The 23419-nt window shown below is 40.9% G+C and overlaps 1 protein-coding gene across 1 annotated transcript in view; it reads left to right on the top strand.

Moving 5' to 3' along the window:
* The window catches only part of Pggt1b (protein geranylgeranyltransferase type I subunit beta), a 33802-nt gene extending 17601 nt beyond the window's left edge, over window positions 1-16201 (top strand). Inside the window, 3 exon segments of the mRNA XM_050149258.1 lie at window positions 2046-2230; window positions 4175-4283; window positions 9303-16201. Of these exon segments, the coding sequence (XP_050005215.1) occupies window positions 2046-2230; window positions 4175-4283; window positions 9303-9484 (476 nt within the window). The 3' untranslated portion in view covers window positions 9485-16201.
* Window positions 16202-23419: the final 7218 nt, after the last annotated feature.

Raw genomic sequence — 23419 nt, forward strand, 5'->3', positions numbered from 1 at the left:
TTAAATGGTTGTGTAGTTTTCAAATAACTTCAGTGGTATCTTCAGCACAATGTCTCAGACTGTCTGAACCCTTGCTGTAGAATATCTGCCTCTGTCAGCTTCCTACATCTGCCTTTGACACTGTGGTACTTACCTGTTCAGCGCCTCTTAGATCTCTAATCTTAGGAGAGTATTCAAGACAGAGAGATTTCTAATAAACTATTAAATGTTAGCTGCATGAGTAGATCTTGGTATTGCTTCTTAGGCTATTATTAGAAAACAGCAGGTTATTTTCTTTGGCATAACAACTGATTGGTAAACCAAAGAGATATATTGAACATTAAAATTTTTATTTACCTTCCATAATATAATTATCCTTAGTGATTATCACAAGACATTTTTCTGTTGAACGAGTCTGCTTTCTTACATTTTCCCTCACTTTGGGCAGTGCTGGAATAGTGAGATGGTAGCCATTAAGTTTGTTAGCACATCAAAAAATATGTACCCTCTCAAATCAAAATCTATTCAGAAGTAACCAAGTTTCCATTCCTCTGTTTGAAGAACTCCAGATGAACTTGAGGTTTCTCATCACTGGGTGTGCCGTGCTGTGCTGTGCTCACTTGCTGCCTCCATCCCTCTGCTAGCATGGTTGGAGCAGGGGTCTGTATGACCATCTGTATGACCGTGCCTTCTAGATCTCCCTAAGGGTTTCCCCCTTCGGTAACACAGAAGTTTTGTTCTTCTGTATAGAAATTACCTTGACTTTTCCTCTGACCCCCATTACAATATGACACCATGGTTCCGATATGTGCCCAAGTTATACAGATAGGTGTAGGGTAGCTGGTGATAGAGATACCAGGAAGACTCCCTTCCCATGGTGCATTAGAGCCAGTTCTGTGACACCGATTTGCAAAAAGAAAGCTCTGTTTCACAACTAGTCAGCAAGGAGGTCAGGACCTGTGACCTCTGCCTTCCCAGTCAGTGAGTACTGGACATTACAGGCAGGGGGCAGGCAGAGACTGTTCATTGATGGATGATGGGAAGGGAAAGTTTCCCCAAACCTTGTTTTAGACATGCACGTCAACATACCCCTTTATAGGTCAAATGCTCCTTTGAAGTAGAGGGTGTTCTCTGCGGAGTGTTTGGATTTGTAAGTTAGCATCAAAGACCAGTGACTGATAGCTGGCTTCTACACATTTCCATTCTTGAAAAGTGACTTTGAAACTATCTGTGCTGAATTTCAGAGACTTACATTGTGAAACAAGAAACAATTATTTGAGAAATTTCCATCCATGTGGTTGTATGAAAGGAGAATTCGACAGGGATAGGCTCTGGTGCTTGCTGCTGTAGCACTCTGAGTAGACACTTGACTGGCACAAAGAAATTGCAGTTATATTGCGTGGTATCCAAACATGACACTTAATATTTGTGTGTGTGCCTATATGGTATGTATGTGTACTTATGTGTAAGTATGGGCACATACGCATGCCACATATGTGGAGATCTGAAGACAGCCTCAGGTTAGGGTCCTTGTTCCACCTTATTTGAAACAAGGCCTCTTGTTCGCCATCGTGTATACCAGATAAACTAACCTTGATAGCTTGTTGGCCTTACAGACTGTGCTGTTGTGTCCAGCCTTGTGCTGATCCCAGGGATCTGAACTCAGGTCCTCCATTTATACTGCATATGCTTTATGCATTAGGCCATCTTCACAGTTCTGTTTCATTTTCTTGAGACCGGATCTTCTTGCTGTTAAGCCCAGGCAGACCTCAGTCATGCATTATTCCTGCTTCAACCACTGTAGTGCTGAGATTACAGACATCACAACCACACTGAGCCTGCTAACAAGTCACAGTGAGGAGGAGATTCAGTCAGGATCAGTCGGTAAAGTACCTGCCATATCAGCGTGGCGACAGGCGACCTGAGTTCAGATCTCCCAGTATAAGCTGGGCGTGGTGTCATGCTCCTGTAACCCTGACGCTGGAGGTACACTGACAGATCCCTGAAGCTCCTAGCTTCGTGATAGAACTTGTCTCCTGAGACATTTGTGTTTTGGTTATTATCAGGAGGATCAACCTTTTGTGGCATTGCATCACTGTGCCTGATGGGTAAACTGGAAGAAGTTTTTTCAGAAAAAGAACTAAACAGGATAAAGAGGTGGTGTATAATGAGGCAGCAGAATGGATACCACGGAAGACCTAATAAGCCCGTTGACACCTGTTACTCCTTCTGGGTGGGAGCAACTTTAAAGGTAAGAGAAGCCATGGGAGTGAGGCACCCAAGCCCTTGATATTTATACCCGCTTAAAACTTGTGCGGGACTGTTACATACCCATAAGGCCAGACACCTTCTTAATAAAACCACCTAGGGCATGTAGAACAGGGATTGATCTGGAAGTCATGTCCAGAAGCAGGAAGTTAATTTAAAAAGACAATTGTAGAACATTCACTGGAAATCCATTTAAAATTTTTCTTTCTTTTTTATTGTTTGTTTTACCTAAAATCTCCAAAATTCAATGATTGGATTTGCTACATAAAGTCACTAAACTGTTACCCCCTTGTTTGCATCTTGAAATGCCTTCACCCTTAAGAACCACCCTTGTGCAGCTGTTCTGACTATAACAGGAGTTTGTGTTCATCTTGCTTGTAATGTCCTGTTTTTCCCCTCTTAAAAGTTGTGTGTGTGGTTGAAAGGAATGAAAGAGACTGGTTTAAAATGAAGGCAATCACCTATGTGTTTACTTCTTATGCTGTTTTAAAAATGTGTTTGTACGTTTATTAGTCACGAAAATTTCAGACATACTTTAAGTAGAGGGATAGTGTAATGAACTCCCATGCATACATCAGTAGTGGTCATCCCAAAGCAGCTGCCCTTCACCCACTTCAATCTACTCCTCCCAGCACTGTGTTGACTTCAAGACAGTCATTTGTTTTGTTTTTGGAAATTCTTTAATTTCTTTTCTAAATGAAATAAGAGAACAACACCCTAGTATCACAATCCCACATCTAAAAATGAACCATAATTGCTTTCCATAGTAAGTATCACTTAGTGATGGTGGTGTTTCCTGTTGCATCACCCAGAAGCTCCCAATACCCAAACTCTCCTTTTGGTCAGAGGGCTCTGAGTTGTCAAGTTGGTTGCTCTGTTACAAAGTTCTGTGAACTTTTCTTTCTTTGTGGCAAACTATACGTAGTATGTTTAGCATTTTAACCATTTGTATATAATGCAGTGGTAATAATAATACCCATAATAATATATTAGACCACTACCATTGTATCCATGGCCTCCTGTCCTGCCAGGAGTCTCACTGTCGTCTCCCCCAGCCTCCTGCAGTCACTGTTCTGTGCGCTGACTTCATATGGCATTTCTGGGTGTCTTATCTCATTGTTATAATAACTGACAACAGCAGCTTAAGGATGGAAAGGTTTGATTCGGCTTAGAGTTCTGGGGGGTTAGGGAGGGTCTGTCTGGCCTTAGGAACAGGGAGTAGCTGATAACGTTTGTCCTCAGTTGGGAAAACAGAGCAGTGTATGCTGATGCTGGTTAGCTTTCTCCTGTTTATGCAGTCCAAGATCTTAGCCTGGGCAAATAGCATGCCCACATTTGAGGGGGCTTCCCCAACTTAGTTAACCTAATCTTGAAAGTGCCTCACAGACACAGACACGCCCAGAGATTTGCCACAAGTTGACATTGTAAGCCATTACACTCATCTAAGTACAATCATGCGATATTTGTTCTTCTGTTTCTTCCTTATTTCCCTTAGTGTAATGTTAGAACCCATCCATATATACATATACATATATATATATATATATACATATATTTTTTTTTTCTTTTTATGTCTGAGTAATGTTCCTCTCCCTCTCCTTTCTTCCTTCCCTCCCCCCACTCACTCTGTGTGTGTGTGTGTGTGTGTGTGTGTGTGTGTGTGTGTGTGTGTGAGATTTTAGTAGGTATTTACTGTATCTGTAGGTATGCCTGGGTAAAAGTCGTATCTTGACAATATTAAGCCTTCTTGCTAATGAGCTAGGTAAGAAAATAAGAAGATACTGTAGTTGGCTAATTTAAGTGCTCAAGTCCCCAGAGATTTGCTCTGAGAATCTAAGCTAGAGAAAAGCCTATCCGAATAATCAGTAGCTGAAATGTGATCAATAAGAAGTTTTTTGCCTGTTAATTTTTGTCATTTTGTTTTTAGCTTCTGAAAATTTTCCAGTATACTAACTTTGAAAAGAACAGGAATTACATCTTATCAACTCAGGATCGCCTGGTGGGAGGATTTGCCAAATGGCCAGACAGTCACCCAGGTAATTGCATTTGGCATGAATGTAAAGCAGTACGTGTTTTACTTTTGAATAGACATGGAAGTGTATGTTTTTCAGAAATTGTATATGACAGAAAATATCGCCACAGTTGTAACATTACAGTAAATAGTACATTTTGTAAAAGATTATGTCTGAGGCTGGTGAAATGGTTCAGTGGATAAATACACCTGCTGCCCGACCTGGTGACCTGGGTTGAATCCCCAGAGCCAACATGGTAGACAGGGAGAACCAACCCATGCACTCTTTTGACCTCTGCATGTGTACCTATAAACCTATTATGTCCACACACAAAATAAAAACTAAAGATATTTAAGACAGACTTAAGGTATGGGTAGTATAAAGGAAGGGCAAATTGTCAAGGTAATAGTATAATATGCATCCCCCAACACTCCTAATACTTACAAATGTTTTATTTCATGTGTGAAACTAAGGGGCCCTACCTGAAGCAAGGAGTTACTTGGCTCATCTAAAAAAATCAGGGTTATTAGCTGTGACATCAGGGTTATTAGCTGTACTTGGGCTGATGGTGTTCTAATATGCTTATCTTTTGCTGTAATAAAACTTTGATCAAAAGCAGCTTGAATCTGTAGATTGCTGTTGGTAAGATTGCATTATATTGATCCTACCTATTCAAGAACATGGGAGGTCTTTCCAATTTTTTTTTTTTTTGGTTTTTCGAGACAGGGTTTCTCTGTGGTTTTGGAGCCCCCTCCCGAGTGCTGGGATTAAAGGTGTGCGCCACCACCGCCCGGCTCCATTTTCTGATATCTTCTTGTCATACAGGTCTTTCACTTCTTTGGTTAATGATATTTTATGTTATTTGTGGCTATTATAAAGGGTGATGTTGTTCTGATTTCTTTCTTGGCCCTTTTATCATTTGCAGGAGGGCTGTTGATTTTTTTTTTTTGAGTTGATATTGTATCCTGCCACATTATTTAAGGTGTTCATCGGCTGTAGGTATTCCCTGGTAGAATTTTGGGGGTCACTTATATATACTATCATATCATCTGCAAACAGTGAAAGTTTGACTTCTTTCTTTCCAATTTGTATCCCCTTGATCTCCTTTTGTTGTCTTATTGATCTAGCTAAAACTTCAAGTACTATATTGAATAAATATGAAGAGAGTAGACAGCCTTGTCTTATTCTTGATTTTAGTGGAATCACTTTGAATTTCTCTTCATTTAATTTGATGTTGGCTGTTGGCTTGCTGTGTATTGCTTTTATTATGTTTAGATATGTGCTGTGGGACAATGGTCTGTACCCTGTCACTTGTGTTTTAAATAAACACTGATTGGCCAGTAGCCAGGCAGGAAGTATAGGCAGAGCGACCAGACAGAAAGTAGAGACAGGGCAACAAAAATTCTGGGAAGAGGGAAGTTTCAGTCTGCAGTCGTCACCCATTCACAGAGGAAGCCAGGCACAGAGCAAGCAAGAAGTGATTGCCTTGCCAAAAAAGGTACCAAGCCACGTGGCTAACACAGACAAGAATTATGGGCTAATATAAGTTATAATTAGTTAATAAGAATCCTGAGCTAATAGGCTAATCAGTTTATAATTAATGTAGACCTCTGTGTATTTCTTTGGGACTAAATAACTGCAGGACCAGGTAGGACAGAAAACCTCAGTCAACAGACATGTTCTTTGTATCCTTGATCTCCCAAGACTTGTATCATGAAGTGGTGTTGGGTTTTTGTCAAATGCTTTTTCAGTATCTAATGAGATGATCATATGTTTTTTTTCTTTCAATTTATTTATATGGTGGATTATATTGACAATTTCATATTTTGAACCACCCTGCATCTCTGAGATAAAGTTAACTTGATCATGTAAATGATTTTTTTTTCATTTGTTCTTGGATTTGGTTTGCCAGTATTCTGAGTATTTTTGCATCAACGTTCATGAGGGAAATTGGTCTGTAATTCTCTTTCCACTCCAGTCTTTGTGTGGTTTGGGTATCAGGGTAACTGTAGCCTCATAAAATGAGTTTGGCAATGTTCCTTCTGTTTCTATTGTGTTGAACAATTTGAGAAATATAGGTATTAGCTCTTTGAAGTTCTGGTAGAATTCTGCACTGAAACCATCAGGCCTTGGGCTTTTTTTGTTTGGGAGACTTTTGATGGCTGCTTCTATTTCTGTAGGGGTCTATTTAAATTGTTCATCTGGTCTTGATGGCCTGGAATTCACTGAGGAAGGATATCCTCCAACACACCTACCTCTGCCTCCCAAGAGCTAGGATGAAAGGCCACTACTCTGGGTTTATTTAATTTCCTTAGATAAGTACCTTAATTTCTGACTTCTCATGCTTCTTACCTAACGTGAGGGAACCAGGTAACTACGGACCATATGACTGGCACTCAGAAACTAGCACCCTCTGTGGCGTCCTTCTCCAGCCTTTACTCTCCCCACTTATTTACTCCAGCAAAACGAACCTGTTTGAAGCTTGACTATAAAGCCCTTGCTGAAGTAATTGAGAGCACTGGCGTGTTTGATTTGCATGTTATTGGAAGATTAGCTGTAGACATATACACCTATCTCTAAGGCACAGCCATTGAAGTGCTTTAGAATCATGATCTTGGTTACCATAGTATTAGCAAGTGTTTTTCTGTTCATCTCTGTAGGGTTTCTGTGCTTGAGTCAAAATGTAAAGAAGAGGCTCATGAAATCGTATGTTTGTGCTTAAAGTAAAAGGAATAATTATGCCTGCCTTTTTAAAATGTAAAACATGCTTTCTTAGAGAAAATATGGGATGCTTCAAAGGCATACCCCAACATACATTTTCACAAATCAATTTCCAAAGCAAAATAATTAGTTTTGAGATTTTTGGTGTGTGTGTAGCTTTAAATATGTTTGATGTCTTAAGAAATCTAGTGATTATTTTGGTCCTGATGATTTTTTTGTCCTATCAGTCTGGCATTGTTTTAGCAAATAACGGAAATAAATGCAATCTTTTGGGAAGCATCTCATATTTGAAGTACCAATTATTTCTGATATTATGGAATTTTATTTTTGTGGGCTTTTTGTTCAGTTGGCTTGAGATTTTTGAGACAGGATCTTACTATGTGGCCCAGGTTACTCTTGAACCCACTATATAGCCAGAGATGATCTTGGGTCTTGATCATCCAGCCTTTGCCATCCAAGTGCTGGCTTCAAGGTGTGGACTACCACCAGGCATGGCTTTCCAGTTCTATGTTTTGAAGAAAATTTCTGAAACTTTTCTAGAGAGATCAGTTGGCAAGTCTTGTGTTTATATCCACATGTGTGCTTGTTGACGACTTAGAGACATGTGTCCCTGGAGCCTGCACACCCTCACACAGATGGTCTGAGGGGCAAGGCCTACCTGCTCAGTGAGCCTTTAGGAGAGCCATCCGAACAACAGTTTTCCAAAAGAGCACCTTAACTTGGTTTTAGTAAGATTTGTAGCAGATTTGGCACCAGGACCTTTATTATTTTTGTGGAGAATACTTTTGTCTTATTAAATGAAGTATATCACTGTCCACAGATGAGGGGTTTGGTTGTTGGGTTGTTTGGGAAGTTTTGATTTGAAGTTTGAAAATAAGTTTTGGTTTCTGACTTTTACAAAACTTCTTTTGAGGAAAAAATATGGAGAGATTTAGATTTTATACAAGATCCAATTTATATTATTCTCGATTTGTGTCATGCTCCTTTTTCTTTTAACCTTTATCTGTATGGAATATTTGCCTGTATTAATGGCTGTGCACCACATGCATGCAGCACTGCAGGTGGAACTGGAGGCACAGATGACTGAGCTGTGGGTGCTGCGACTCTGAGTGATCAACCTGTGCTCTTGAACTGCCGAGCTCTATCTCTCTAGCTCTTTTTTTTACCTTTTCTTTTTCCTTAAAAATTTTCTAATTTCAAGCCGGGCGGTGGTGGCGCACGCCTTTAATCCCAGCACTCGGGAGGCAGAGACAGGCGGATCTCTGTGAGTTCGAGACCAGCCTGGTCTACAGAGCTAGTGCCAGGACAGGCTCCAAAGCCACAGAGAAACCCTGTCTCGAAAAATCAAAAAAAAAAATTTCTAATTTCTAAATAAAGTTTAATATTGCTTTGCTTTTCTTGTAATTTTAGAGTAACTATCAGGAATATTTTTATTTTTTACTCTGAAAATTAGGGGAAAGTAAGCCATTTAGCTTGTGACAGTTAGACCTGGTAAGGTATCCTGAACTTTAATAGCTCTTAGGATCTCAAATGCTGGCCATTTCAAAAATAGAAAAGTATTCTTGGTTGCTATGAAACTTTTTTTGTAGTGTTCCTGTAACTGCAGAGTTCTGAGCACTTCTGAAGTCTATATAAGGTTCTCAGGCAGGCAGAGGCCATGTGTTTTTATGACTGCTCGTCAGAGGGTTGTGGCTCCCTGGAAGTGGGGGACTAGTGAGCCTAAAGGGAGTCTGTGTGTACTGTCAAGGCAGAAACGGCACAGCTCTCCCGTGTGCTGTCTGCTCCATGTACTGCACACAGTGCTGGTGTACACTTAGAGCTCCGTTTACTGCACACAGTGCTGGTGTATGCTTCAGATATGTTGGGGCAAAACTTGGGTGAAAGGGCAGGTGTTGTTGCCTCATTTCAAAGGCTGTTTTGTTTTCGTTTTTAGAAAACTTTCTAGGGTTCTGGCTACAGTTTGGTGGTGAAGGGCGTGCTGATCATCTAAAAAGCCCTGGGTGCACTTGGCACCATGAAAACCAAATTGAAAATGAAAAATTGCTTTTATACTATAATTTTTTTCTCTATATTTTAAGACAGCAGGAGGCATTGTTACTCTGATCCTTAGAGAACATAGGCAAGAAAATCATGTGATGTGTTCCTCTAACAGTAATTTCAGTAATCCAATACATGATTTTGATTCACTTTTTTAAATGGTGCTTGAAATTGAGATTAATGCTTTCAAAAACTAGCATTTTTCTAATTTTTTTATGTAGTAATTGACTGTAGATGCTTTGCAGTTTGTTCAGTGAGAATGCTGATCATGAAATGCCTTTTCAGACGCTTTGCATGCATACTTCGGGATCTGCGGCCTGTCCCTAATGGAGGAGAGTGGAATCTGTAAGGTTCATCCTGCTCTGAATGTAAGCACACGAACTTCTGAGCGCCTTCAAGATCTCCATCAAAGCTGGAAGACCAAGGACTCTAAAGAGTGCTCAGAGAATGTCCATATTTCTACTTGACTGACCCTGGGTCGTGGGTTTGTAGCATAACTGTAGCTCAAGGTTAAAAGCCATGTGTAACCAAGTGTGCTCTTTTTTAAGGGGTAGTCTTAAGTCAAAGCTTGTACTGCTAACACTGCAGGATTGGTCTTGATCCAGTAACCACTGTACTGGATTTCAAGACCTCCGCAGGACTCTGTTGTGGCTCTTAAGTGTTTATACCGTGTTTCTGAGAAGTTTCTTGGGGGAGATCTGTATGTGTGTTATCTTCTTAAAACCCTTCAGTACAAGTTCTGGCTTACAATGGACATAATTCTTCAAGTTTACACTTCATATGGCATTGATAATCTTGAGGTGAGCATTTAGTGATCACTTAAAAATGTCTACTGCTGATGGTAAGAAATTTGCTTTATTCAATTAAGTATCTGGATTATTCTTTAAAAATCGATGCTCTTATAATTTTCTTCAAGAATAACATATTTTGTGTTATTCTTAAGATGTGCCAACTAGACTTGTGTAACCTAAAAGGATGAAATTAAAAGTTCATGGTAAGGAAAAATAGGCTTAACTAATACTATAGTTTTCTACAGAGAGAGTACTGCATAACTGAGGGAGAAGTGATTGAACTGTGAAATTATGAATGAGAAGGGTTTGTGTTGTGTGTCTTTATTAGAGGTTCCTTGGATGAGTACCTGTTCTGTTTTGTTTTAATCCCAAATCACTGGCTACTTTTTGTCCGGGCAAGGGAGGAAATAATCTTGGCTATTTAGAAACAAAGACATTCGGTGTTCTATTCTTCTGAAGTTCATGATACTGTAAATTATACTTGTACAGTTCTTTTTAGTTGCTTGGCTGTTTTCTTTTCTTTCTTTTTTTTTTTTTGCTCAGTATTTTATAGCCACTATAGTTAGCTGCTTTATCTCTCATTTACCAGGTTGAGCATCTTTAATCCAAAATTCGATATCTGACCAGGTATAGTGAGGCATATGCCTTTAACTCAGCACCCAGGAGGTAGAGGCAGGCAGAACTCTGTGAGTTCAAGGGCAGCTAGAACTACATAGTGAGACCTTGTCTGTCTGCCACCCCCCCCCAAAAAAAAACAGCAACAAAAATAATGAAAATCCATTATCTGAAATGGTCAGAATCTAAATTTTTTTACTGTCAGTATGACACAGTTGGAAAATTCCACCACTCCATGCAGCAGGTCTCAGATGAGTTTCAGGGACACGGTGAGTAGTGTGTAAAGCTGCTTGAAACTGCCGAGTAAAAGGCATGGGATAAATGCATCCCGTGTTCAGGCACGGGTCCCGTCCGCAGGGGAAAGTGTTTATGTAAATGGCCCGAAATCTGAACACAGAATCTAAAATCTGAAACATTACTTTTAGTTCCATGCGTTCTGGATAGTGAGACTCAGCCTGGAAATGATTTTCTAATGTTTTTAAGTTTGATAAATCTTTAACTACAAACAGAACCACGGAAGTATACATAATCATTTCTATTTTTCTATTTTTGACTAAGTGGGAAGAAAATATATCCATCTAGAGGGGATAAACTATGGTTTTACTTATTCATTGTCTTATCTTAATTTTGTGAACTAACAACCAAAAGAAGTTGGTGTAAAATTCTTCGTTAGCAATCAACTCGTCATTAAATCACATCCTTGACTTAGTGACAAGAGGGAAATTTCTTCACTAGAGGAAATGGATGTGTTGGTCTTGCTCATAATAAAAGTTATATCATTAATCTACAGACATCATTGTAAAAGCTAAATTATTAGTGTTACTGGGTAGATAATAACATCTTCATTATTAACTAAAGAGACATTTCCTAAATAATATTTCAAAAGGGAAACCTGGCATATGATTAAAAATAATACATCACTTATTGGCATGTTTAGTTTTAGAATTGAGTTTGCAAAGTCCAATAAAGCAGTTTTGGGAGTCTAGCTCATGGCCCTGACTCCCTGGCTTTGATCCTTGACCCCAAAACTAACAAACCAACCAAATTCTCTTTATAAATCAGTCTTTCAGTGGTGGAGAGAACAGCTTTACCAACAAACGTTATCATCCCATGAGTTGTTCCAGTTGTTTCTGTTTAAATCCAAGCAAATAACAACAATCCTGTCTCAAACTGAGTTATCTCTTAGACATTAAGAACTGAAACAGCGATACGGAAATGCTCTAGGTGTATAGCAGAAGCCAATGTTTTTCCTGAGTTGCTGTCAGTTATAGAAGGTAAGAAAATTGGTTATTAATAAGTAGAAGATTTATAACATAAAAGTAAATTATATTTTCAAACTCCTTGAGTAATTTATTTTCAAAGGAATATTAATGGCAGAATAATTTTACTGTACTCAAAGAGGCTAGGTTCCACGTGATACTTTATGGACCAGTGAATGTTTGTGTTTCATAGAAACATATCAACCAAAAAATGTTGAGTTGTTTTGAAGTACGGAAAAACTATTTCTAGCTTTTCCTAAAGAGTTGTATCTAAGAAAATATTTATTAATAAAGTAAATTCTAAGCACTGTTATACATAGAACCTGTTCTCTAGCAGTAGTGACAGTAAGAGGAGAAACATGAAGACGTGCAGCACCTTCCCTCCAGCCGGCCTCTCTCCATTTCCTTAGTGTACTTTCGAAGAGTAAGAGCAGGAAACATTTATTTACTACCTACAGTTTTAGGTTTGACCTGTAATACTTGTTTTTATTAGACTTTTAAATAGGTATTTATAAGTAATAAAGTTCAAATATAAATTTTGCTGACAGTGGTGATAATTTGAAGTGTCAGACCTGATAGAATTTGATAAACAGAATGATGGAGGTTGTCTGAAGCAGGGTGACTTGAGGTTTATACCACATATCTGCCCGTGAGCTGCATGATCTTAGACCCAATTTTCCCTGTTGGTAAAATGAAGTAAACATTAGAGTAATTTCAATAGGCAGATTCAGGAATAAATGAGATAGTATATTAAAAGCACTTTTTCTCATTATAGTTTCATATGACCATAAAAGTGTTTTTAAAAATTTCTTATACGATAGAAATCTTAACAGGGTTTAAACTGAAGGAAGATGCTGCCAAGAGAGTAGCTTTTTAACTTTCCCAATAAGTAACAGAAGGAATATCAAGTATAGCCACAGTCATTGCAAAACTAGGTGACAGGTGGTACCAGCCTGAGCCTCAGCATACAAGTGAAAGAACAAATGTGACCTGTGTGGTTTTGGCCAGCGTAGTTTCACCTCTACAGAGGATCGAGGAGGAAAGCAGCCCGGTTCCGAAGCCCTGCAAATCGGAGAACTGTGGTATTGCCATGTTCTCACTGCAGAGGGCAGTGGGCAATCTGAAAATGAAGGCTGAAACCCGACAGAGCTGTGCAGAATCCTGCCAGTGATCTGGTGAGTGCGGGACAGTGGAAGGTATGCTGGTCATAGTAAAAAGGACAACCTGGCCTGAGCTGTGTACTGTTTGAAGTTAGGGAAAGCACAGCACTGGGAAGAAACTAGTAGAATTAGAATCCAACTGGACAGGCTAGGCATGAGACATAAAGGAGAGATAGCTAAAATAAGAATTGGGAGGAAACACCCGTAGACACAGATGCATGAATATAGGCATGTTCAGTCACTTAAATCACAGGAAAAGGAAGGGTACTGAGAAGAGAGAGCCACTTTGGAGCCACTTTCTAGAGCAACTCTTCTTTCTCAACAACAGTTTAACCTAAAGAAGAAAACAGGTGAGCATTCGGTTCCCAGAATTAGAGTGAACCAGACCAAGGCCCATGAAACCTAACACTAGGCCATGACAGCAGCATACAGTGTTTGCAGTGATACACATTGTCTCAGAACTGGAGCAAGGACGGGAGCGGAGAAATATGTACAGCTCAATAAAAACAATTAAAAAAAACTGGAGCACGGAGCAAAACGAAACCAAGCGGAGGAAGGAGGCAAAACAATAATGCAAAAGCCAGTTAGTCTTAAGTCAAGAAATGCAAAGGCTCCTTTGGCATGGTCGGAATCCTCAGGGAATTTAAGACACAGAGGAGGAGCCGGCAGGAAGACATAAGTGACAAAGGGAAGGGCCACTAAACACAACTGATTGCCAGTTGTCCTAGGATTCACACACAAATTCAAAGGAAATTTTTAGAGAAAAATGCAGATTAATAAAATTCAATGCAGAGAATAGAGCTACCATAGGAAAATGCAAACAAAAGATCATTGTACAATCTTGTAAGACTGAAGAATCTCAACATTGCTTTAATAATTCCAGAGGCCAGAAGAAGGATCTTGAACCTCAAATTGCTACATAAAAGGAAAATTTTCTCATGTTTACCTTGTAAAGTTGATAAAATGACATAAATTTTAAAACACAACAAAAATTATGGCAAAAAAGCAAATTTTGGGCCATTCAGGCTTACTAGTATCTCCACAGGCTGGGGCGATAGCTCTTTTGGCGGTGTTTGCCACTCAGTCACAAAAACCTGCGCTTGATCCCCAGCACCCAAGGTAAAAAGCCAAGCTTGATATTGCGCACTTGTTCCCAGCGCTGAGAAAGCAGAAACAGGCAGATACTGGAACCTGTCGGCTAGCCAGCCCAGCCTAATCGATGAGCCCCAAATCCACCCACAACCCTTCCTAGAAATAAGGTGAGGCAGGGGAGCTCTTTCATTTGGTAGAGGCTCTTGCTACACAAGCCTGGCAACCAAATTAGATTTCCTAGAATCCGTGTAAAGGTGGAAGGAGAAAACCAGCTCCATAGAGTTGTCCTATGGCCTCGTGCACGTCAGGACATGTATACCCATACACACTAATAATAATACATCTTAAAACCTTACGTGACAAGCTGAAGAGAACTGAGGTTGACCTCAGGCCTCCACACACCTGGAAACACAAACTTAACTATCAGTACAAACTACTCAGTGATTTGTTAGGCCCACAACCCAGTAGCACTTGAAAGAGGGAATAAAATCATGCCTCCATTGAGTTCATATTAGGAATGAAGGATAATTCAGCTTTCGAAAAGCTTAATAAGGTGTTAAAGAAAAGACATTTGATTTAGAATTAAGCCCTCATATCAGAAACTGATAAATAATTCCCAAACATTGCACCTCTACCCTGGAGGCAAGCATCCTACTGTTGAATCCAAAGAGCCTTTCTGATGAAGCCAGAACAAGACTCTGCTTGCTGTGTCCTTTACTACATAAAACCACACGAGAACTTGTAGCCAAGGAAGATTAGAGCAAAGATGTCAGTCAGGAAGAGATCAGACTTGGCAAACAGGATCATCTACTTGAAAAACCCCAAGGAATTTTTTGAGACACCAAACTGTAAGAGAACCTAAGTAGCAGCGGTCGTTAGCGTGCAGGCAGCGCGAGGACTGTGTTTTCACAGTTCCACAAGGCGGAGCCCAGTGTTGTCAGAAATCACCTTCTTCCAGCCAGGTCCGCTGTCGTGAGCTTTCCATAAGTGCGACTGTATGGTGTACACTGTGTCTTACTTGGCTTCTTTGCCCTGGAAGAGAATACAAGGGCTCTCTGGTGCTGATTACATAGGTGAATTCATTTTATGAATATTTATCAAGCTGTACCATCAATCATGCTTTGTGCACTGTTCTGTGTATGTAAATACAACTCAATAAAAATGTTTAGTTAAAAAAAGACTACATAACTATATCTGCATAAACCCAAGCCGTTTGGACGACACACCTCTAGATCTGTCTGTGATTACTGAACCAGAGGCTCATGTGTGAACTCAGTCAGACTCGTTTAAAACACCTCCATGAGAAAATCCTGCTTTGGAAAGGAAAACCCTTGGAAGACAACAGACTCGAACAAGTGTGTGCCTTAATGTTAATAGGAAGACAGCATCAAAACAGTTTTCTTGTGTTAGTTTGTAAATTTAATGCCACTGCCATAAATACTATGCTTGTTGAATGAGAGAACGTATTAGACTATCCGTTAAAACTGGGAAAGTGAGAAGAAACCAGCCCTGCCAGACACAGAGTGTTGGCAAAAACTATCAGAATTGAATATGTACAAGCTTTGCTCAGGCAGGTCCAGGTCTACACATTTATATTAAGTGCAGAAATAGATGCTGTGCTTTGAGGATCTTCCGGTGTATTTGTAAGTCATAGGAGAAAAGACTGTTTATGATACATTCATACAGTGTGACACTCATACAGGTGTTAAGACACACAATGATGTTCGTGATATATTGCTAAGTGAACCAAAAGTTTGGTATTAAAAAAATAGTTGTGTAAACAAGGAAAATGAAATGTTAGACTAGTCCCAGCGGCACATTAGAATAAAGGTGACGTCTGAAATCAGTGAGAAAGGGAACTTTTAACTAAGTACCTAGTTACCTAAGTAACTGTAATTGTTCACATATTTACACATTCTTTTTTTTTTTTGGTTTTTCGAGACAGGGTTTCTCTGTGGCTTTGGAGCCTGTCCTGGAGCTAGCTCAGTAGACCAGGCTGGTCTCGAACTCACAGAGATCCGCCTGCCTCTGCCTCCCGAGTGCTGGGATTAAAGGCGTGCGCCACCATCGCCCGGTATATTTACACATTCTTGAAGAGTGCATAGCTTCATCCATCTCAAACCTCTGCATGTGCACTATACACCAAGATACTGTATATTCTGTATTGTAAGTTTCAGTCACTCTGTGATACGATGTCTCTCAATATGTGGATTTTAACAATTGAGTATCGCCTAAGTTGTGACAAATATAAGGTACTTGAGAATGTATTTTCACACTACCTATTTGTGTGTTCCTTTTAGGTGAGTTTGTAATATGGAATTGTTGGGATAAACTTTTGCACATTCTAAATTCTGGTAGCTCTTGGCAAGTTGCTGCATAAGAAAGCCTTGCTTCCACAGCTTCTGCGAAAGGAATCTGCTGGTCAGTTTCTCCGTGGCTTTGGGGAAGACTGGCGGCTTATTCCTTGTCCTCATCTTGCACCTAAGTCTAAGAGCTGCTGGCATCAGGTCTGTATTCCCAGCAATGGTTCCAGTGCTAGAGCACATGCCTTCCGTGTGCGTTCTTTCAGCCTGGAATCTTTCCTTAGCTGGGGTCTTTATCCTCCACCCTGTGGCCGCTTTCCACATCTTCCCTAATGTTCTGCTAACTTTTCATTAAAGCTCTACTTGAATTAAGGGCTGTTGTTTAAAGTGTATATGGGATTTTCTGAAGTAATTGAAGATAATAGTCTGTGCATACATGGTGTCTTCCTTTTGGAAGGTGGTATATATGGTTCTGTAGAACTATAGACTACAAAATGCAGGTTTTTGGTTTTTTTTTTTTTTAAGTGTGTGTAAAGGCTAGGGATGTAGGTCTGCAGTAAAGCATGTGCTTAGCATGCACCAGGCTATGGGTCCCATCCTCAGCACCACCGTCAAACAGAAATACTATGTGGAAACATGGAAGGCACGGGAAACTGAAATGCACGGGAAAGGTGTTTTGATGGCTAAGATTCATAGCTGGTCTTCATCCTCATTTCGTCCTTTTTGAACAAGTCAGGGGAGTTTGGTGGACTATCTTCTCTAAGGAAACAGTGGCCGAGATAATCAGTTTGATAAGTGCACTAGAGTAGCTTCCTACAACATTAAAAGAGGTTTATCTTGTAGTTTAAATTTCAGCAGTTGAGTACCACGGTAGACTATCCACAGAGGCCGTGTTGTTGCAGGGTTTTAACTGAGCGTGTTATGAAAGCTACCCAGTAGTAAGACTGCAGAAATACCCATGTAATCCTTCAGTGTCTTTTGTGACTCGGCACTCCTTTTATTCTCTTTCCCCTCCTGTATTCCAGGCTGTTCTCAGACCCTCCAATTCCTGAAGATGACCTTGAACTTCTGATCTTCCTGCCTCTCTTCTGGGCTGCTAGGGATTGTGTTTAGGTTAGGGCTGCTTGCGTGCCAGGTCGGCATTCTACTGATAGATACTTAGTTCATTTCTAATTTAAGAATGCTCCTATAAACACTGATTGATTTCTGCACGGTTCCCACAAAATGCATTTCTTGGCCAAAGGATGTGTTTTTAAAAAATATTGGTACTTATTTTTAAATTGTCCTATACAGACAGTGCATATTAACTCACCAGCCAGACTCTGTGTCTGTCCTCAGCCTCAGTTGCATTGGAATCTGTCAGTTGGAAGAGGTTTTTCTGGTGGGGGAAATGCTAATCCCTTATTACAGATACGCAGGAACACATTCTGGTAAGTTTGTGTGATGTTGAGTGCTGCGTTTATATGCCTGTAAGTGAGATCAGAAAATCATCTTTTTGTTAGCAGTTTCTAACATGGGCTTTCCAGACAGACTCATTGACATCACCTGGAACAGAAATAACAACTAAACTTCTCCTCCTCCCCCTCCTTCTGAATAAATAAATGTATAAACATTTATAAAGTTAGCTTATGTTGAAATAGCAACAGTAAATGTCTCACACCTGAGGGGCTGAGACTCAGTAGTTGCTCAGTTTATGAGGCTGCGGCCTCAGTTGTCCCAATCTGGGACCAGAAGCCTGGAAGGTTCCTGGGGAGCCAATGGTTCTAAGTCTGCAACTGATGCCTAGGAACACTGGTTCTAACACCAGTGAGGCAATCAGCAGCAACAGCGGTGAGTCACTGGGGTCAAGAGGGAAGGCCAAGTGAGCAAGTGGTGACTCCTCCTGGAACATCTCTTGTAAAATGAGGTTTCCTGCTTCTGGTGAACAGGAGACTACTGCACAGGGTGCCAGATGGCTGTTCGCACAGGCCTCTGAGTGGTTCTGATGGTTCAAGTTTTGGGAAAACTAGCTTGAGTAAGACAAGTAGTAATGATCTGTAAGCTTTCTATTTAAGAAATAGGGGTTGTACTAGACAGTAAATTCAATTTAATAATGTGATAGTTTTTTTACTTTCATCCACGAAAAGCTAGTGTGATGATGAGTCTGGTGGTACATAGAAATGTAGTGAACATGCAAATGTGTAAACAAACGAGGCATTTATTTCTCCAATATACCCATCTTTGTAGGACGTTAGAGACCATTTAAATGTGGTGGCTAACAATTTTAGTCTCTTTTCTCTTCGCTGTGTAACATGTTATTGTCCGTGGTAGGGCAAAGGGCACTCTGCACAGGTCACTGTTGTGGCCCTCTCCCTCGTGCCCCCTGGACTGCCTGCCCACTGCTGGTTTATCATGACCTTTCAAGGTTCCTTTCTGGCTGCTAATTTTGCAGTCCCAACACTCTAGTATCTTTTCTCCAAATTAGGCCTCTTTCTAGCTGATGTCAGTGACCCCTCTGTCCTGACTTCTCCCCACAAACATGTTTACTGCTCTGTCTTGTGCCAGAACTCCTAATGTTCTTTATGCTCGAAGCTCTGTCCCTTTATATATACCTAGCAACCTTTCCATTCTTAGTACCACTGGACAGTGACGGAACGTCAACCAAAAAGTCTGCTCCGCCTAGACCTTAAGGTCTCTGCTGTACCTCCAGAAGTGGCTCACAGGAACATGCTACATACTACTTGTCTAAATGTTGAAAACCTCATATAACTTATCAGCAAATCGTGTTCCATTTTCATTGGTTGACAAACATCTTCATGATGACAGAATTGAAAACATAAAGACTAGCCGGTCATACTAAAGAGCACACACCCACAGTTAGCTTGCACCTTCTACCCTAGGCTATACTCTGAAAAGGATTTCCCCATGACTTGGTTTCTTGCCAGTACTACAGATAACCACTTAGTCCTAGGGAGGGGTGAATGTCTAACACCTGCCCAGTCCTCTGCCCACATGTGTGCACCTGTGTGTATATTCCTGCTCAGTCTTTGCTATGGTCTGAGCCTCCTACACCCACCTATTTCACCCTCTAATTTTCTCAAAGAATAAGGCTGAAAAACCAGGTTTCGAATTTTTAGAAATATCTGTGTTGGGGTTCCCAGTAAATGTCAACTGTCCTCTTCCCACACCTTGTATAGCCCTGGCTGTCCAAACACTCTGTAGACCAGGCTAGCCTCAAACTCAGAGATCTACATCTCAGAAGAACTTCACTTTTTAAAACAGTACAGCGGAATCTCCACTTCTACCCAAGACAGAGTAGTGGAGATGATTTGCTGTCTTTAAAACTTTGGGGAAATATACGGGCCAGTGGCAATCAAGACCTTAAATATCAGGCAATTGGAAGTCGCCCCTATGGGACAATGAAACAACTGAGATGAGCAGTTGACCTACCTTGCTCCTTTTGAGACATCCTAGATAGACCACCATACAGAGAGGAGATACAGGCGGAGAAACCTCCTAGAAAGAGGTTTCCAGGAGAACAAGATGGATTGACTTCCTTGGTCCAAGTGTCAGGAGACAAGGCCATAAACAGTTATTTTCTTATATTGCATATGCTCAAAGTAGGCCAGCCTGGTCTGCATAGTTCAAGAATAGTCAGAGCTACATAGTGAGACCCTGTCTCAAAACAAACACAAACAAATGAACAACAAAACAATGACAGAAAGGCTAATTTGGATGTTTCAAACTGCTCGCTCTCATTGTTCCCAGTTTCCCACTTCCCTGCCTGTTTACTCATGCATGATAGCTCATGCTCTAATGATGTGGGAGTGTCATATCAATCTGTTGATTTCATTGGCTGAGCAATAAAGAAACTGCTGGCCCTGATAGGTTAAAAGATAGGTGGGCGGAATAAACAGAATAGAATTCTGGGCGGAAGAGGAAGTGAGGTCAGACTCTGCGCTGCTTCCAGAGGGACTGGACAGCCGCCATGCTCCGCTCTCCCAGGCAGCTGCAACCCAAGATGGACTTAGGCTAGAATCTTCCCGGTAAGCGCACCTTGGGGTGCTTACACACATTACTAGAAATGGGCTAGTCCAGGTGCGAGAATTAGCCTGTAAGGGTTAGAGTTCAGGGGCCAAGCAGTTCTTAAATGAATACAGTTTGTGTGTTGTTATTTCGGGCATGAGCTAGCCAAGCGGCCGGGATGTTGGGGAAGCAACCCCGCCGCCGCTCTTTATTTCAACACTCTAACACCTGGCAGACCCTGAAGGCATCTATGCTTGTGTTCTAGTCAATACACTTATGCACCAGCCAGACGTGGACATACAAGGCCCTGCCCTCACTGCTGAACCATTTCAGCTGGATCAGTCAGGGAGAGAGGGAGTTGTTGCCATCAGTTGTGTTCCCATTAGTAACCCTACTGGGCTTTAACTCCAACACAGGTAGCCCTGGTTAAATCAAATGGTCCACCAAACAAAGCCTAAAGTCATGAATCTGGAAAACAGACAGGTAAGGAGGGAGAGGGGTAGTGGGATTGGGAAGAAGATGTGAGAGTAGAGGTGGCCAAAATGTATTGTCCATATGTATGAAATTGCCAACTAAATATTTTTAAATATTTATTTAACTTTCTTTTATGTGCATTTGGTATGGAGGTGTCAGATTCCCTGGAACTGAAGTTATAAGCAGCTGTGAGCTGCCATGTGGGTGCTGGGAACTGAACCTGGGTCCTCTGGGAGAGCAGTCAGTTCTCTTAACCACTGATGCATCTCTCCAGCCCTGCAAACTAAATATTTTTAAAAGATTTAGTCAGGTGTAGTAGATGCAAGGAAGCAAGTGAGTTTCTGGAAGCACTGCAGTGTGTTTCCAAGCATGTTTAGAGAGGTGCAAACATTATCGAATGAGGTACAGTCTGATCCAAATTCCTACAGCTCTCCCTTGTACACAGGGATATACTAACAACTCTAGAGTCCCTCTTACTTGTACACAGGGATATACTAACAACTCTAGAGCCCCTCTTACTTGGAAAGCTCATGCTGGTTTATTAAAATGAGGTTTTATGTGAGGCAGGGGATTGAAGACTGAATTCTAGCTTTTGAATGTTTAATACAGTATTTATGGGAGACAATAATGCTTCTTCCGTGCTTATAAATATATAATAGTGTCCTGGAAGGACTCCATTAACTGTTACTAGCCTGTAGGGCACATAGCTGGAGTGTGCTTCCCCAGAGTCCTGGGTGAGGGATGGCAGAAAGATGGGCATCGAGAACAAATGTCTTTTCCCCTCTTTTGTAATCTCGTCAACTATTTCACTATTATCTGAACATAGGGCAGAAATTGACAACTGAAGGGCTTTATGTGTCCAAGGCTGATCTTGCTGTGTGCTCTGAGGATGATCTTGAATTTCTGATCTTCTTGCTTATACCTCTCAAGTAATAGAAGCACAAGTGTGAATCACCACGCCCAGTTGTGTGATGCTGAGAACTGAACCCAGCTGGGGCTTCATACACGCTAGGCAAATATTCTGTCAACTTCCCTATGCCTCCAGCCCCGAGGAAACGTTTTTAAAACATGACTGTTTAGTTACTGTTCTATTTCTGTGAATGGACACTGTGCCATGACCAAAGTAACTTATAAAAGCCTTTAGCTGGGGGGCTCGCTTACAGATTTAGAGAGTTAGTTCTTGGCCATCCTGGCAGGGAGCATGTCAGCAGGCAGGCATGGTGCTAGCGCAGTCGCTGGGAGCTTACATCCTGATCTGAGGACAACAGGTAGAGAGACAGGGAGGAGTACTGAAACTGAAAGCCTACTACCCAGTGGTATGCCTCCTCCAATAAGGCCGCACCTAATACCCACCTCCCTAGTTCTCTCTTCTCTCTCTCTTAAAAAAAAAGGCACAAAAATGAAAATCAAAACAGACAAAAAGCTGGGCAGTGGTGGTGCATACCTTTAATTCCAACACTTGGGAGGCAGAGGCAGGCAGATCTCTGTGAGTTTGAGACCAGCCTGGTCTACAAGAGCTAGTTTCAGGATAGGCTCCAAAACTACAGATAATTCCTGTCTTGGTCTTGAAAAAGAAAAAAGAAAAAGTAAAAACATAAACCAATAAGACAAAAAAAAAACTCAAGACGAAACAAAACTACAGAGTTTATTTTGTTCTGGCCAACTTCTTGAGCATGGAGTCTACCATTGATAAAAATTGACTTTCCCTTTGCTAAGTGATATCAGTTGTGGATAGCTTCTTGGTTAGGACTGAGACTGACCCTATGTCTACTTCCTCTCCCAGTGTTGAGATACTATCTGGCTTAAATCTGTGCTTGTTGATGGAAGGTTCTGTCCTGCCCAGTCCTGCAGCCATTCAGTCCCAAATAAACACACATATTAATTATTAATTATAAACTATTTGGCCTATTTCTCAGGCTTATTTCTAAGTAGCTCTTACAACTTAAATTAACCCGTAATTATCGATGTTTAGCCACATGACTTTGTACCTTTTCTCAGGTACATTCTCATCTTGCTTCCTTTGTGTCTGACTGGTGACTGCATCTTTCTGCCTTTCCTCTTCCCAGAATGCTCTTAGTCTGGTTTCTCTGCCTATACTTCCTGCCTGACTACTGGCCAATCAGCGTTTTATTAAACTAATATGAGTGACGAGTCTTTACAGTGGACGAGAGCGTTATCCCACAGCATGCGTTTGTCTTGTGGGTGTCGCCACACTGTCTATGAGTTCATATGTGTGTCAGTCCTGTTGTGGCTGAAAGATGTTCTTTCCTTGGACTCATCCATCATATCTGGCACTTACAATCTTTCCACAGCCTCTTCCACATAGATCCCTGAGCATTGATGGGAGGAGTTTGATAAAGATGTTCCATTTAGGACTGAGTGCTCCAAAGTCCTCCTCCAACCCCCAATGTTGTCCAGTGGTGGTCTCTGTGTTAATTACCATCTACTTACAAGAAAAAGCATTTCTGATGAGGGTTGAGTGATGCTCTGCTCTGTGGGTATAGCAATGTTATTAGGGGTCATTTTAATACTAAGTTTCTTTAGTAAAATAATAGTATTAGGTTTTCTTTAGGGCCTAGAGTCTAGCTGGTGACCTATCCACTCACAGGTTCTTGGCTGCTGTAGGAGTGTCAGGTATGGGTTCCATCTCATAGATTGGGCCTTAAATCCAATATTAAAAAAAAAGAGCTTTGGTTATTCCCA

Source organism: Alexandromys fortis, unplaced genomic scaffold, assembly GCF_014885135.2.
Source record: "Alexandromys fortis isolate MF-2015 unplaced genomic scaffold, M_Fortis_MF-2015_v1.1 scaffold_60, whole genome shotgun sequence".
NCBI lineage: Eukaryota > Metazoa > Chordata > Mammalia > Rodentia > Cricetidae > Alexandromys > Alexandromys fortis.